The following is a 17,201-nucleotide window of genomic DNA, read 5'->3' on the forward strand; positions in this document are numbered from 1 at the left end:
TTAATTCCTGCATGACCATTCCTGGGCTCTTTTGTGATTTCTAAATCATCAACGTCCCTTGTGCCTTTGCTGCTGCATGGCTCTCCTACCCTACCTCAACAGGGGCAGCAGACCAACGAAGTTGGTCTGAAGTTTCTTCAGGTTGAACTCTAGCAGAAATATTAAGAGTGTAGTCACAGCTGGTGAACGTGCTGTATTTATTACAAATCATAGCATCATTAAGGTTGGAAAAGCCCTCCAAGATCATCTGGTCCAACCATCCCCCTACCACCAATGTCACCCACTAAACCACGTCCCTAAGCACCACGTCCAACCTCTCCTTGAACACCCCCAGGGACGGTGACTCCATCATATCCCTAGGCAACCTCTCCCAATACCTAACCACTCTGAACAGAAATGTCTCCTCATTTCCAACCTAAACCTCCCCTGGCACAACTTGAGGCCATTCCCTCTAGTCCTATTGCTAGTTCCCTGTGAGAAGAGGCTGACCCCCAGCTCCCCACACCTTCCTTTCAGGTAGCTGTAGAGAGCCGTAATGTCTATATTTTGTTAAGCCAAAAGCTTGGGCAGAGCTTCTTGAAAACATTGTTCTTCCCTGTGTCCCAAAAGGAAAGATATAAACTGAGAAACAAAATCAGCAGTTATGATTATCTTGGAGCAACTTTTTTTCCCCCCCTGCAACTAATTCCTTTTGAATGCAAGACACCATTGGTTCTCCAGATTTGTCAGGAGTATGCTTGAAATGCCTTTCGAATTGCCAGCATATACCTTTCTCAGCCCTCAGTCCTATTTACCCAGCACTGACTTTGTTAGATTTTCCATTAAATAGTTTGGCCTCAGTAGCCCCCAAGTTTGGAGGAAAGATAATCCCTGATGACAGTCATTTCATCTGTCAAACTCCTACAAAAATAGATTATTTCTGGCATACTAGATTATTTCTAGCATACTGCACCAGCAAGTATTATTTATTGTTGCCCACTTCTTAAAGCAATTTCCTCGTTCAACTACACCATTCTTCCGTGGACTAGATGAAGACACCTTCAGGTTTATCCTTTTCAGTAAGGAAATGTTGCAGTGAAGAGTAGTTAGAGAGATTCTGATTTGTCACAGACATTCATCATCAGCTTCTCTAGGTCAAAGGCAAGATAGAATCAACGTTGACATTCAAAACATTGCCTATTTACTGTGGCAGCAACAAGAACAAACTGATTATAACAGATGGATAAGCACAGGCCAACTGTTCTCCCTGTTTTTCCTTAGCTCATGCTTTGAGGAAGACTTACAAGAGCACAATTCAACCTGAGCTAATACCAAACTTGCGCAGGGTTGGAAGAAAAATTTACCAGAGTGCACTTAAATTCACAGTGTAAAAGAGTAGCCTCTTTGGAGAAGAGAAACCTTTGCACTAAGCCAAACTTGCCCAAGATTTCAGGTATCCGAGAACAAAGCCCTTTAGAAATAAGTTCAGAAAGCTAACTAATGCCTTTAAACTATGGATATTTTGCTGACATTGCAATAATGACAACTGAATTCCCCCTGACATCTCAACAAAAGACTATCAATAACATTTTCAAGCAAGTCAGCTCCCATCCTCCTCCCATTATCCACTATAATCTTTTACACAAGCACAAATGGTATGTTCCAGTGTAAACATTTTCCAAAGACCATGGAAGCAAAGTAAGTGACCCCATTGACCAATGTGAACAGACAGCTACCCCACCTGCATGCTTTTTGTACAAGGAGACTATATTAAGAATACACAGACAACCAATCTGTATCTGAGTACTAGGGTCACTTCTATATGGCGTTGACGCTAACGGGGTAACTGCCTTTGCCTGAGTCAACTGCCTTACAAATTGCACCCATGATTTTAGCAAATGTTTACACACGCATTGTATGCAAATGTAAAGAACCTGAATGAACTTCACTATCAAGATTTTCAAGTGCAAATATACAGACTCCCTTAGTTCTGTTCTTTATATATTATACCTAAAAAACAAACAAACAAAAAAAACAACCAAAGAGTTGATTCCCCCCCAGTCTCCTGCTTGCACACACTCTAAAATCAAAGATTAAATATCAATCTAAGTGTTCACAAAAAAATGAACTACTTAAATGAATCATGGCTTAAAACAAGCAACACTGAATCTATTCCTCCATTAAAGAGGACTGAAAGTCCCTGCATAGAAAAAAAGCAGCAAATAAATGTTAGAAGTACTATTAGTTAAGACATCAGACAAAAATACATCAGATTCCTGACTTGCTATTTTTGTCTTCACATAACAACTCCATTTGGATGTTCAAAAGTCAGTGTGCTCCAAAACAAAATATTGCTTTCTACGTGCTGTGTGGTATGAATAAAGCAAAGACTTTGTCTCAAAAATAAATATTAGTGACATATACAGATGGCTAATTGTTTTTGGTTTGTTCTGGTGACCCATAATTGGTCCAAAATAAGCACAGCTGAAGACTGTTTTTTAGGTGCATCCAAACATGGGGTTGTTTCTATAACCTAACAGCACTTTGACGTTCGCCTTGCTGAATTCTTCACTGCTGAAGGAGAATCAGAGTCTTCAGTTTACAGCAAAAAATAAAACAAGGCAGTTATGAAGATCATGTAACACAGAGCTCAGAAGCCCACAGTGGAGGTTTACTGCAATATGGCAGTCTGCTTCTGGTTGCTTGAGCGCAAGCAGCTGCCGCAGCTGTTGCTTCCTCCTCTTCCGTGTCTCCCTTCACCTCTGTGGAACTTTCAGTTTCTTGAAATGGATTCTCCAGGAGTTTCAATACATTTCTTACCTAGAGAAGAAACATAATATGGTTAAGAGAATTTAGAAAACGAAGGCAAAATGATGTAGAAAAGAACCTCAAACCAAGTAATGATCAAGTATATTGTATTTAACACACAAATTCCAGACATGCCAAATATGAAATGGATGAACAATATCTATATAAATAAACTGAAAGTAGTACCTGGCTGAATTTGTATCTGCATGGAACTCAAGCTCAAATAACTTAAAAGCACGTCTTAAGTACAAATTCTTTTGTCATACTTCTCAGAATATATTAATTCACCCTTACTCAGCATGTAGCAATCCACATACTGAACTCCACAGATGAAAGCAAAGGCTTTTAAAAGATACCATTCGGCAGTAAGGAAGTTAATCCCTAGCCATCTCCTGAGATAAAACCTTTGTCTTCACTGTCTTTAGAATGGCTAAGTGACCTGTCTTAGGACCAGGTTCAGACTCAGATTTTCAGTTCCTTTCTTTGCTCTGCAGCCATTAAAACCACAGCTCACTCACAAATAAGGCCAATTCCCAATGCCCTTACAAACATGCTAGAATGAATCTCACCTAGCATAACGTTCAGCAGCAGCAGCACCACCACAAATCCAAGCAAACCTAAATAGATATTAAACAGTAATCTTACCTCTGAGAAATCCCCATTTTCAGCTGCTTCTATGGCATTCTGAGCAATATAATTTCTCAAGATATATTTTGGATTGTTGGAATTCATAACCTTCACACGATCAGTATTCCAGGCATCAACATCACTAATGCCTTCTATTTCTTTTTGTAAACGGACTCTGAAATTAAACAAGTAGAAACAACTGGTTTGGTTCAAGAATCACATGTAGAAGTCTCCCTGTTTCCTTGTCTTGAGATCTGTAGTTTGCAGTTCTTAAGTATTACATCACCTATAATCCTCTCAGTTTATAAAACTCAGCACAACAACAAAATAAAAAATGCCACTTCCTGTATCATTTGAAAGCAGCATTATGATCTATCAGCAGGTCATGATGATGCTCAAGCAAGTGGCACACACACTGCAGATTCCCCAAAGAGACATCGAGACACCTTGCCCCACACTGGTGGTCTGTTTGGCACTGCTCTGAAAAAACCTTCACATTGAAAGCTTGGCTTTTAAGTATTTCTGTGCTTGTTTATTGGTTAAAATGTTTAATGTTCTGATAAAATAAAAAGGACTTGATACAGCTAAGACTACCCGATCTGCCAGGTATACTTGCTAAAATTCTCAGACCCATAGGAAAATAAGATCACAGCCAACCAGGTGAGGAAAGAAGTTTTGCTGTGTAGATTAGGTTAGAAACAACTAATGGTCTTCAAGACATTTTCTGAATAGAAAGTCTCCAGCTAACATTGAGCTCTTAAGCTTCTAATTTATACCTGATAAAATAGTCTTAACTTTTTCTGGCCTTGACTTCTTTTACAGTTACTCTTTGATTGAGAATACTTCTATTTGCTTTCTATATTAGTATATACACTTTTTTTTCCTTTCAGAAAGAAAAAATGCAAAAGAGTAAGACATTTGGGTCAGCCAATTCTAGTTCCTGAGCACTTGATAGCTCGCAATTGAAATCAGGCTCCTGTGAGAATCAAGACCAACATTCTCAAAGTGCTTTTAATATCAACTTAATGCTAGTTCTTTTCTACACTGCCCCCCGTCCCAAAATATAGAAAAAGTACCATGAAAACACACAGATGTCCTTTAACTTTCACAGATACTCATTTAGAGTAGTTAATAGCATTCTCAGTTGCCTGCACCCCACTGCTGTTTGTATACTTTCAGACAGCGTGTTTTTTGAGACATATACATTGTTATCAAACGAAATGCACAGCAAACATACTGCTAAGAATACTGGTAAACCTTACTTGTATTTTTCCAGCCATTCTGTCCAGTGTCTTTTATTTCTGCTGAGTAAATCAGCTGCTGTTAACTGCTGCAGTTTAGTGAATTGTTCAATGCGCTCTAATTCTTTATTTATATTAGCTTTTGTTCCAATTAGTGCAAATAGCTGAGGATTAGACTGAGCCAACATCAGCATCATTGACAGTTGTCTGGGAACAAGAGGAAAGAACACATTAAAGTTAAGCTGCCTGTCAAGAATCATCATTTTGCAACCATAAAGTAGATAAACATTCACAATAACCTGCGATTTAAATGGATAAGTTAAATACCAGCACTTCATAATTCACAAATTTATAACAGATTATGCTTGTTTCACTGTTCCCTCCCAGTGTTTAAAATTCAGTAAATTCAGTGTTTAATTCACAATCCTGTGATATGCAAAGCACAGTCAGTAGATCTGAAACTCTACCAGTTGGATTTAGATGCACAGTTCTCATCAAAACACCCTAATCTGAAAGGAATTTGGAATAAGGAATTTGACCTTGCACCTAGGTACCAAGATACCAGAGAACGCATACTTTTTTTTTTAAAAAATGTGTTTTTCTAACTGTAACAGCATTCAGTAACATACTGTAACATCACCTAATTTCACTAATACTAAGAAAAACAAATTATATGGAGAAAGATACCTCATTTAAATCATGAGACAAGTCTTTCTGTTTATTTACTTATCTAACCAACCTAAATTGGTTCAGGGAGGGTCAGGCTGGGTGTTAGGGAAAGGTTTTGCACCCAGAGGGTGGTCAGGCACTGGGACAGGCTGCCCGGGGCAGTGGGCACAACACCGAGCTGCTGGAGTTCAAGAAGCATTTGGACAAAGCTCTCAGACTCATGGTCTGACTTTTGGGTGGCCCTGTGTAGAGCCAGGATTTGGACTCCATGATCCTTCCAGCTCAGGATATTTTGTGATTACTTACTCCCTGGCATACAGCACAACTAATTATATCCAAATCGTATTTTCCTACTTTTAGTAAACAGAGATAAGCTGAGTGCTTTGATTTTTTTTTCAGTTACACAAAGTATTATCCAAATGCGACCCATGCATCTTACACACCCACATCCATGATTCCCATGTGTTGCGATAAAAGTCAGTTGTGCATTCAGTTTAATGTAGTACTGTGCCCCCCGCCCCAAAGTTTTACCTCTGTATCACATGATTTGTAGCTAATAAATAGGGGAAGAAAAAAAAAGGACAAACTTACAGGGTCAAACACATTTTCCATTTTCCACTGCTCCAAAAAGCAGAAAACTGCTTCAACTGCTTTTATAGGGCAGCAGTTGAACAAAATCTCCTACTTTAGTACACTCAGAACAGCTGAGCTGCAGAACATGAAACAGGACATGGACAGTACCAAACAGGTTGCAGAGTCTAAAGTGCTCATTTCAGTTATACTTGGCTCAGAGCTCTGGTGGCTGAAAGTGATTATTGGCCAACCGTACACAGGACAGTACTCTGGCAGCACACAGGAGTCATTATTGTTTAAACCCATTTCTTCTATAAAATATTTCTGTATTACTTCACTATCTGGCACTCTCTCATTGGCTCAGTCAGCAGGGAAAGGGGAGAAAAAGAATTTACGTTGCAGTTGATGTATCTGTTTAACAGTGAAATTCCCAAATTTAATATTACTAGAAAAAATAGTATTACAGTTTATTATAGTAATGATGAAACTTTAAACACTGGACAAAATATTTAGGTAAACAACAGTATTACCTTGGATCCATCTGAGGCTTGAAAGCAACTTTCAGTTCTTCCATAGAAGCACACTGACTTGCAAGCTTTTCTAAGAAATCTTCCAGTCTTGAAGGATCAAAATCTACTGAGAATGAACTCAGCAAGTAGAAAATATTTGTGAAGTCTCCACCTAAGAGAGGGAATTCTGTGGGTAATGGAACTGACAAATGGGCAGGAACACAGGTCCCACAATTCCTTCCTAACCCCCCCCGCAGCAGCGTGGGTAGCCAGGGTAGAGAGACAAATGTATTGGTCCCTCAGCGAGGGTGCAAATATGACACAGGGGGTGCCCTGTAAAAAGGCAACAACTGCCACACAGGTTGCAAGAATGCAATTATCCTTTGGTCTTTTGATCTCTCAGATGACAGTGTAGTCATGCAAGGCTGCTTTCTTTTAAGGTCAGGGTGAAAATTACAACTTGGTGCAGTTATAAGGTACTTATGGTCTATGAAATAATAACCCGATGCAACCTTCACCAACCTGTGAGATGCATGGTTTCGAGAAGTTCAGACACCAGCTTACTATCTTCTTCTAATTCCAACCGAATGAGGCCTAGTTTCTTCCTCATCTTCTGCAAATAATGTTTTTCAAATTCCGCATCATATTCCTCTTCCAGGATGAGTTCGCTGATTTCCAAGGGCAGCTCTGGAACTAAGGCTTCAGCGAGCTTCCCTAGATTCCACTTGCAAATCTCTGGCTGCTTGTTGTAAGCATAGCGCCCTGTATTATCAGAACCATTGCAAATGTGCTCGGGGTCGTATCTACAAACGAAGAAATAGTTAGCATTCCTCTTGTTATCTGGACACGAATACCGTATGAAGCCCTCTAGGAAGCTAACAAGCCCTGAAAGGGAACAGTCCTCCTTGGATGGGAGGAACCCCACATGCTACAAGACCACTCTAACAGTTAGAGGTGTTGTCAACACAGTTATATTTCAAGGTTGAAAAGAATTACAGGGCAAATAGGACTAGCTTAACCTACTTTGCTGTAAAGTGGGTCCATAAATCTACTTGACAGCTAAGGTATTAAAGCAATAGTGAACATCAGCAGGATTGTTCTATACAGCAAATTGATAAGCACATTTTGAACACTGTCCACAGGCCACACTGACCTGTCCATAAACCCAAAAGGGCCATAGTCAATAGTTAGTCCAACTATGCTCATATTATCTGTATTCAGCACGCCATGGCAAAAGCCAACACACTGCCACTCAGCAACCAGTCTTGCTGTCCGTTTCGTTATCTAAAAGAAAAAACATTTGCATTTTTCAACACAAGGTATAAACATTCATACATTTACACACATTTGCTAGTCTGAATGAATTTTTCTACTGTGGGAACTCTGACTGGAGCAGACTCTGTCTGTAAGCCATATACATGTACACAAATATCTTGAAGACAGCTTGCCTCTCTCCTCCATTTATCAACTGCCTGGTTCCTAAATCTCCTATTTCTGTTTGTTCCCTCTTTTACCTACCAAACTTAACTTGAACGTCAGTTGCAGTGCTTCAAAACACACTGGAGACAGAACACAAAAATATGGTAAACCAACATCAGACTTGTGCACTTTTCTAGTCATCATGCAACGACATTCTTTTGCTTACTACTTATTTTAAAGACCCTTTAACTACAGACAGAACACAGCAAAAGTCAGAGAAATATTCATTTTATGAAGAACTATGTGTGACAAAACTCAGTGTAAAGTCAGCCTGCTGCTTTACTTCGTATGTAGGAGTGATTTACAAAAAGGTAGGCTGTTCAGACAATAATGATCCTTTGCTAACAAACTTCAGGCCTGATAAGCACTTACTTCAACCTGCCAGGAGTAGAAAAAAAACTAAGAGCTCACCTTTTAGCTAAATACATACTCCAAGAATGGCAATTTTATTGAAATCTAATTCTTCACTGAACACATGCTTTACCAGAGCTTTTCAGTTGCTTAACTGAGTGTTATCTTCTGTGGGAGCCTCAGCTGTAATCAGTGCATGTGCTCCAATCGTCAAAAATAACAGAGTAATATCTAAAAGTTATTTAATTTAGCCCATTTGTCGAATGCAACTGGACGTGTCCTACAAAACCTAAAATTCAGGAAGTTAATCTGGCTTTTATCTGGGTATTTCCAAATACCTTACTGAACTGCCACAAACAATTTTATGTAACCATTAGCTAGAGTCTTTAAATCAAACTGTTGTCATAGCTAAAATCACTTATCTTTCTATATAGCTATCAACACACAGAAATTTAAGGTGAATATTCTCTCCAGGCTGTGGTGCGAGTGCATTTTATTAAGGTTTAAAAATGATCTTGTTAACAAAGAAAATGTTAGTTTTATGCATCTGTGTCCAAACCCGTAATTCTTTCACTTTTTTAAAAAATATGTGCAGTCAGATGAAGAAGGAAAATCAGAAAATTCTTGCTGTGGGGTGATCTAACAGGTAGTAAAAACTGGAAGTGATCGTTAGAACAGGAGTTTTTGGTTCACTTTGAGATCTCAGGCTTCTACTTTTTCCAATACGAGGTACTCTGCACATTTCTCCTGAATTCTGCTTTACTGGAGAGTTGGAAGTCAGTTGCCAGAAGGCACTCCAAGTCACAACATGTGTACAAAACTGATTATAAACCAGTAAGGGAAACACACCCTATGTGATGGCGCTTTGCCAGAAAGATGATAAAGTTTAGGAAAAAGAAAGAAAAAAACAGGCAGCCACAGATAGGATAAAAGCATTCCAGCAGTAAAGCAATTTGTGACTGCTGGATGCCTTTCTATGAAGGCATCACACTGCCAACGTTCTGGTCAAAATAAATGCGGCTAACGAGAGCACCTGAAAGCAATTAAAGCTTGGATGCCACTCAAAGATGGGTATATTGATTAGAGACAGCTTTGTGTTCACTTTGACCTTCAGCTTTTTTTAATCACATTTTTCTACTGCTAGCCATACTAGAAAACAAGTATGGTATATATAAACAAGAGCACTCTCTTAAAAAACACATTCATGCAAGTTTAAACAGCATCTACAAGTTATTTTAGAAGTATAGATAATGGTGGTTATTTTCTGGTCAGCACTGCCAAATGCAATCACTTGGACTTTTTTCCTCCTGTTCTTCTACAGTACAAAACGAAAAGATAAAAGCATGGCAGGGAAGGGACAGCACTACCCTGCTATTAAAAAAGACACCAGTGTTTGGTAAATCAGGCGAGGCACTGTTCAGATGGAGATGGCTATGGAAAATCTCCACTTATGGAGACAAAACATGACAATACAACGCTGGGACAGACCCAGACTGGGGGAGCACAACAAAAAAGATAAGAGATTGAGGAAAATAAGGAAAGCATGCCAAGATGAGGGCAAGAAATCAGTAGTAACTGGGCCAGGGAAAGAAGTTAGAGGCAGAAAGAGGTGGGACTGACTTGTGACAGTGAGATACAAGGGGATCTGAAGGGAAAACTATCTTTGTTCACACACACTTCTGCAAAGATCCTGAAATCCCATGTGTTTTTTTCCTACTGTCAGAAAATGAATGTGCTAACAGCTACAGAGCAGTACATGGTTGGTGACAATCTGCAGTCATCATTGACTTCATTAATTCACAAGTGAGAGGTCTGTCAGCAAAGTTAACCTCTTCAGCACCCAAAGGTGAACTAAGCAACTGCTTGCTTTTTAAAAACTAATGCAATTATGCACAAACTCAAAACTCACACAAGTTAGAGAAAGCCAGATTTTAAGCCTGCCTTTCATCTCCGCATTGCTCTGTTATGAACATGCATCACGGTGCTGTCGCTCTCTAACAGAGCATTTCAGATATCAAAGCATCACAACTGTTTTGACTTAGACTAGTCAAGTATGTTAGACTGCTACAAGTATTCAATAAGCAGAATAATTTTAAGTATTACCTTCCTATTGGGATAGTAATATTTGAATGTCACCTGAACTTTTATGAATGGTTCTCCAGTAATTGTTAAGGTCTAAACACATACATTAATTGAAAATGCTTCAAAACCATTTCTGAGAAACCATCCAGTCTCTCCTCTGGGCACAACAGAATCACCCATCACTACACCACTTCTGAGATACATTTATCTCACTTGACCTCACTGTTCCCCAAGTTGGAGGTTTTGCAACCAGGAAAGCCGTCTCACTGCTTGACTGCCTTTAAACATTCAAATTTTGAAGTATGAAGTTAAAGTGACATGCAGTCAGCATTTCTGTCTATAATTTGGAAAATAAGAGACAGGAAGTGACTCAACATCCTCAATGTTTTACAAGACAAAAACCTCAGTGCCATTAATTCATCACCTGACAGTCAGGGCTAGGATTCCCCCTCGCATCCTAAAATGCTCTTAGCAAAATTAGAAGTTTTGGGAAGCTCACTGAGAGCCAAAAAATCATGCCTTACTATTAAAAAGGTAAATGATTAACTGTTTTTATCAGTTTGGTCAATATCAGCACTGCTTTCATCAATAAATACTTGTATTAAGAGTGTTTTTTCCTAAGAAAAGAGCAGTTCAACCCCGGTGCCTGAGATCATTTTCTGAGTTTTTAAACAAAGAGGAATTTTTGAAGAGCAACTTATCTTTCTTACCTCTTTGAAGAAAGCAGCATTCCTCTGAATATTGTTGTCTGAATAAGCCTCCTGGATTTCCGGATAGAAAGTGCCGATCACATAATCAAGCATTTGTATTCGAATATCATTTCTGTTGACACTAGGACCCTTGCGTCCTGTATATTCATCAGTAGGTTTAAAAATTTCAAAAGAACCAAATCTGTTGAAATAACAAAAACATGTTTTTAGTATTACTTCTTAGTATTATTTGATCTTATTAGCTTCAACTGATATTAAACATAGTAAAAAATTTACTGTCATTGCAATATCATCTTCAGGGTTTAAGACTAATTCTTCAGCAGCCTGTGAGAAAAGACCTGAAGCATTCTCACACTGAAACTAAGGAAACAAAGTTACTCAGTGCGAGGAAGCAGATACATCCACATGTAAACAAACAGATTAAGACCCTAGCTAGTACTGAAGACCAGTTCGCTAGAAGTTTCTTAAAACTGCTTCTATAGAAAAATCCTTATCCTGAGTGAATACACAGAAACATGACTTAAAATACTAAACTTTATATCATGTACATATGATGCATTTTTCCATACACACGTGCACAGACATACATGTATTGATGTGTATTCCTTATGCCTCACTTTTCCCTAGCATGATGTTGCCTCCCAAGGAACAACACACCATCCCAAAGTCCTGCTTTGCATTGGAGCAGGAACTCTGCACACATCTCAGGCAAGGAAAGTACTGTCTTAAGGCTTTTACAAGATACCCCCAAACCTGGGAAGTACTGTATCATTACAATAGCTTGTAAAGTAAGGGTAGAGCTATAATCCACCAACACTACCAATATCTAAAAAAAATCCCCTACATCTACATATTCCTCGCAGGCATAAACATGAAAAATCTCTTTTGAGATCTGCAGAACTTTCTACGACACTCACACCCCCAGTCCCTAGTTAATGTTTACCTGCCAGTGTGCACACATCTCATCCACTGGGCTAAAGCAGCAGCTTTCCACAGCCTTACAAAAAAGGTTACAAGATTCAACAACAAGAAACATGCAGGTGCTGCTGTTACAGAAATACACTTAAAATTATATTTTTGTGCTTGACTTTAGAAGAATAGTAAAAAATAAAATAAAAAGTAGGCTTCTCTCTACCTTAGAAATGTAGAAGCTATTCTCAGAACAACTGTACACTTTTCTTTTTTTGGATTTCCATCATAAAATATGTCGCGAACAACTTCCGAGTCAGATGTCACGCAGGTTCCAGCCCTCGTTGTTGGTATTCCTAGGTGAAACATGGCCTCGCTACACAGGAACTCTCGTATGCTTGACCTCAGGACTTTACGACCATCGGCTTGCCTGCAGCAAAGACAGTGACAGGACTCAAGTCTTCTGGCTATAAAGGAAGGAGGACTCCTGCTTCCCCCTTAGCCATGGAGAAACAAGAACTAAGATGTTAAGTGCTCTGCCTGAACTCACACAGCAAAGTAGTGGCAGGTATGCGATGAAAACCAGATCCTTAGAGATCTCTGAGGATCTCTAAGAGTTCAGATTTGATAAATACACTAGCCATGAGGACCACATATACCAGAAGAACGCTTTTCTAATTACAGATATTCCTTCTAATTGCTAACTTTGTTTTTATACACGCAATAGAGACTTCCCAAAACTTAATAAATTCTGGACGAATATAATGTGTCCTACGGTAAACTTATGGATATATTATATAACACATCACTAAAATAAATTCAGACCAAAACTACCTTTCAACGCTAGTAAGCTTTAAAAAAAAAATCATTTTTTGTAGTATTTACCCAATACTTTAGCAGTCCTTAAATGGTACGCCGCAGAAATTAAACACGCACTGCAGCTGTCCGCTAACAAAACCCTGTTTTTTATTGATCACGGTGCAAGAAGAGCAACGCAGAAAGCAACCAGTGAAACAAGTGACTTACAAAGTTCACATCATGGTTTCCTATTAATAAAGCGGCTACCACTGGGCCTTTTAAACACTGTTCTTTGGGCTTTTCAGGATGAAACACGTAGGAAAGGATTCAGCCCATTCAGGCCGCCTCAGGAGCCGCAGCGTGAGAGCGTACACTTTACGCTCGCACCGCACCGTGAATTTTCGCTGAGTTTTGCTTGGAAAACCCTCCCACAGCATCATTTCGAGACGCAGAAGGGCTGGGAGCAGCCCCAACCCCTTTCCATCCCGGGCTGCGCACCCCCAGCAGCGGCCGGGGCTCCTCTTACCGGGAGAAGGGGGTGAGGCCGGCGCCCTTCAGCTGCATCTCCCAGCGGCCGCCCCGCGGGCCCAGCACCTCGCCCAGGTACATGGCGGCGCCGTCGCCCAGCTGCCCGGCGAAGCTGCCGAACTGGTGGCCGCAGTAGCAGTGGGCGGCCGGCTCCGAGCCCGGCAGCAGGCGGTTGCCGCTGAAGTACAGCGCCGCCTCGGCCTCCTCCCGCTCCTCCACCTCGGCGGCTTCCAGCCCCAGCAGCGCCAGCGCCGGCAGCGACATGGCCACCAGCCGCGGGTTGCGCAGCGGCGTGGGGCGCACCCGGCAGAAGCAGGCGCCGGGCACGGCCCGCGGGGCGCTGTCCTCGGAGGGCTCCACGGGCAGCGAGCGCAGCGCCAGGTTATCGAAGCGCAGCGCTCCCAGCCAGCCCCCAGCACCACCGCCGCCGCTGGCCCCCGGCTCCGCTGCTGCTCCAGCGCCGTGCTCGGGGCTGCCCGGCCGTGCCGAGGACGCCGCGGGGTGCTGCATGGCGGCGCCGAAACGCCGAAGAGACGGCGGGACGAGCGGCGGCAGCGATCGGTTCCTCCCGGTGCGCAGCGCCGCCGCCATTCGGCGCCTCCCGCCCACGGGGCGGTCCCGCAGCCATTTTGCACCTCCCCCAACGGGGCGGGGCCGCCGCCATTTTGCACCTCCCCCCTGCGGGGAGCACCGCCCGCCGGGGTTCGTGGTGTTGTAAAAGTGGGTCAAACAAAATACCAGTTTTTGGGAAGACAAAGGCTTTTTCAGAAGACTCAATTTTTAGGGAGCAGACATTCTTTAGAAAGCAGGCGTTCTTTAATTGCGGCGCTGGACGCATAGGGGATGACTCCACTTAGTGCGTGTGCCGAATTGCCCAGTCTCCAGGGGTCAATTATACAGTCAAAACATACGTGTGCGTTCGTTTTCCAAAAATAAAAAATAACATATCCACGCTATTTCCCAGAACTCGTTTAAGTAAGCGTGCGTGTGTGTTTCTACTGGTGGTCCTTCAGGTTTTTCCCACGGGGGTGTTTAAGGAGAGGTTGGACGTGGTGCTTAGGGACATGGTTCAGTGGGTGACACTGGTGGTAGGGGGGCGGTGGGACGAGATGAACTTGAAGGTCTTTTCCAACATTAATGAGTCTCTCATAGTCAATTTATGCATGCGTGCTAAGCTAGGTCATACACACATCCAAGGACTTGCATACCACGAGTTCCTCGCCTATCTTTTCAGACACATCCTCCAGCCTCGGGACATCATTTACACCCAGAGAGCTTCTAAACTTCTTTTTAACTAAACACTGTAAAGGTTTGGCCTCTCTGTTCATAAAACATACCAGATTTGGCTCCTTTATCATACCACGACGAGACCCATCCGTCAGCCCGGGGGGTCGCAGCGAGGGCGGGCGGCCGGCCCCGGGGGAGGCGCTGGAGGTGGTGCTGAGGCGGCTGTGCCCCGGCACCGGCACCGCCACTCCCCGGGGGTACAAAGAGCCGTGATGCGGGGCCCGGAGCCGCCATCTGCTGGTGGAGGAAGAGGAGGAGGAGAGGAGGAGGACGAGGGGGTGCTGGGGACCGCTGTGTGGTGAGTGAGCGAGGGGCGGCGTTGGTTGTATCCGGGGGTTTCCTCGTAGTGGTGCAGGCAGGCAGCGCCCTGCCCTGTCCCATCCCATCCCATCCCATCCCATCCCATCCCATCCCATCCCATCCCATCCCATCCCATCCCATCCCATCCCGTCCTGTCCTGCCCTGTCCCATCCCATCCTGTCCTGTCCCGTCCCAAGTGAGGGGTGCAGCAGGCCGGTGACCCCGAGATGTCGTGGCTAACAAGGGCGACGAAGTCGAAGGAGAAGCCGGAGTCGGAGAGCTCTCAGGCTCCGGAGGAGAGGGGGCTGCTGGTGCAGGCAATGCTGGAGCACGGGCGGGATCCTTGGGATCCCAAAGTGGTCAGCCAGGATCCCACCCTCCAAGCTGCCGAAAGGCACTGGTTAAGCTACGTTGCTGTGAATCACCCTAAAGGAGAGAAGAAGTGCTCGGCCCTGCAGTGGCTGCTGTTCGATCTGGCCAGTGTCTTGCAAGCCACGGTGGAAGAGAAGGAGCAATGCATAAAGAGCCTGCAGAACAACCTGCAGGTGGCCCAGAACGAAATCCTGGCGCTGCGCTGCGATAAAGCCCTGCTAAGCGAGCAGGCCGAGCAAGTCAGAAAAATAAAAGAAGAACTCCGGGCAGAGAGTGCCGATAATGCCCGGTTAAGAAAGAAAGTGCAGTGCTTGGGTAAGCTGCTATCCCTCGGGAAGGGCTTGGACCAGAGGAAGGTAGCGGCTCTGAGCGAGACAAATGGCAACCCGGAGACGTTGGATGGGGAGAATGTGGAGAACCAGGAAAACTTGGTGGGGCAAGGGGTGGGGGCCAGAAAAATAAAGCCGGAGGAGGGAGATGGAAGCCAGGGAGCGGGGGATGTGTCCAGAAAAGAGAAAGTTTGGAAGAAACAGAAGGAGGGGTGGCCGGTGTGGGTAAACAGAATTTGGGCTTTAGAACAGCACACACCTTTCACATATGAGGCGGCGAAGCGGGTGGTGACAGCCATAGGGCTGCCCTGGCCCAAGGTGGGGGCGATCATCAGAGCCTTGCCCCCCGAAGAGGCACTGGGGGGAGAGATCCTAAGGCTGGTGATTAGAAATCTGGGAGAATATGAGCCTCTCAAGGATAACATGGAAGGGGCACCCTGGGCAGATGTCCAGGAGGTGTCAGCCTATGTGTGTGGGAATGTGGTACTCCGGGTGCTAAAGCAGCAGGAGAAGCCGGTGACCGCCGACTTCGACATCCACGGGGTGAACGTGGAGCAGGCAGACATAGGGGTGCTGGCCTGTCGCGCTCCGGAGCTGCATAAGGGGTTTTTCATCAGCCTGGGGTCTACTTTGATCGGCCGTCCCCTCCACGAGTGCATGGACACGTTGGAGAACTTGGGGACCCTGGTGGGAGCAGAGGGCAAAGAGAAGGCAAAGAAGAACGCGGTGGGGGTAAAGACAAGGACGTACATCCCTAGAGGGATAATTTGGAAGTATTTAATAAATCAGGGAGTGAACGAAAGGGAGCTGGATAGTCAGCCCACGGGAGTTTTGCTTGCCAAAATGAAAAAAATCCTTCAGGAAAAGGGGATGAAACAAGAGGAGATCTGGGAAAAACTGAAGCAAACGAAGCTGTCACCTCCTCCTCCTGTCCCAAAGAGAAAACTATACCCGTCGCTGAGGGACCTTAAAGATTAGGGGTCCCAGCCCCTGGTGTCAGTGGGATTAACCTCCACCTCGCTGACTTGGTATTCAGGCGGAAGAGGCTGTGTGGAGGTGCGGTGTCTGTTGAAGGGGAATGGGAGGTTACAAATACTTTCTTAGTTGATACGGGATCAGCATTAGTAGATTGCTGGGGTCTCCCGCTCCTGAGTAAATCAAGCTGGATGTTGGGAGTAGGAGGGGGGAAAATGTGGGGGGGACAAGAAGTAGAAGTGCATAAGGGAAGATAAACTGGATGGGCAGATAATCCTGGTAAAAGTGGGGGGGGAAAATGCTTTAGGAAGGAATTTCCTGTCTTAGTTCACGGACATCTGTCCAAGGGAAAACTTACGGTACTGCTGCTTCAGAAGATGAAAAGGTGATGTGGGTCGTGAAGTACTGGCATGGAAGTCAAAACAAAATTAGAGGTGATAGGTGAAGTTGTTCCAGCTGGAGACCGCCGCTTCCACTCCCAGTACAGTGCAGAAGCTCAGAAGGGTCGCAAGGAGGCTCAGGAGGCACAACGAAGGTGGAAGAGAGTGGGATTTAAAATCCCGATTTTCATGATCCCTGTAGAAATCCAGGGACGTGGGGTATGTGGACGGTGGAACCCCCTTGCACTGAGTTGTAAGTTTGTGTTGGGTTCTGTCTTTTACCCTGGGAAAGGGG

General features: G+C 43.7%; 1 protein-coding gene across 1 annotated transcript; it reads right to left on the reverse strand.

Annotated features, from left to right (window-relative positions):
* Nucleotides 1-1,962: 1,962 nt before the first annotated feature.
* On the reverse strand, nucleotides 1,963-13,993 carry SELENOO (selenoprotein O). The gene is made up of 9 exons (XM_082780302.1): nucleotides 13,262-13,993; nucleotides 12,164-12,367; nucleotides 11,029-11,209; nucleotides 7,560-7,690; nucleotides 6,929-7,209; nucleotides 6,428-6,578; nucleotides 4,677-4,862; nucleotides 3,433-3,589; nucleotides 1,963-2,799 (listed from the first exon to the last, which is right to left on the reverse strand). Exons 1-9 carry the CDS (start codon nucleotides 13,852-13,854, stop codon nucleotides 2,614-2,616), a joined length of 2,070 nt encoding a protein of 689 aa, XP_082636428.1. The 5' UTR covers nucleotides 13,855-13,993; the 3' UTR covers nucleotides 1,963-2,613.
* Nucleotides 13,994-17,201: the final 3,208 nt, after the last annotated feature.

Source organism: Aythya marila (genome assembly GCF_965140915.1).
Source record: "Aythya marila genome assembly, chromosome: 1".
In the NCBI taxonomy this organism is placed as follows: domain Eukaryota; kingdom Metazoa; phylum Chordata; class Aves; order Anseriformes; family Anatidae; genus Aythya; species Aythya marila.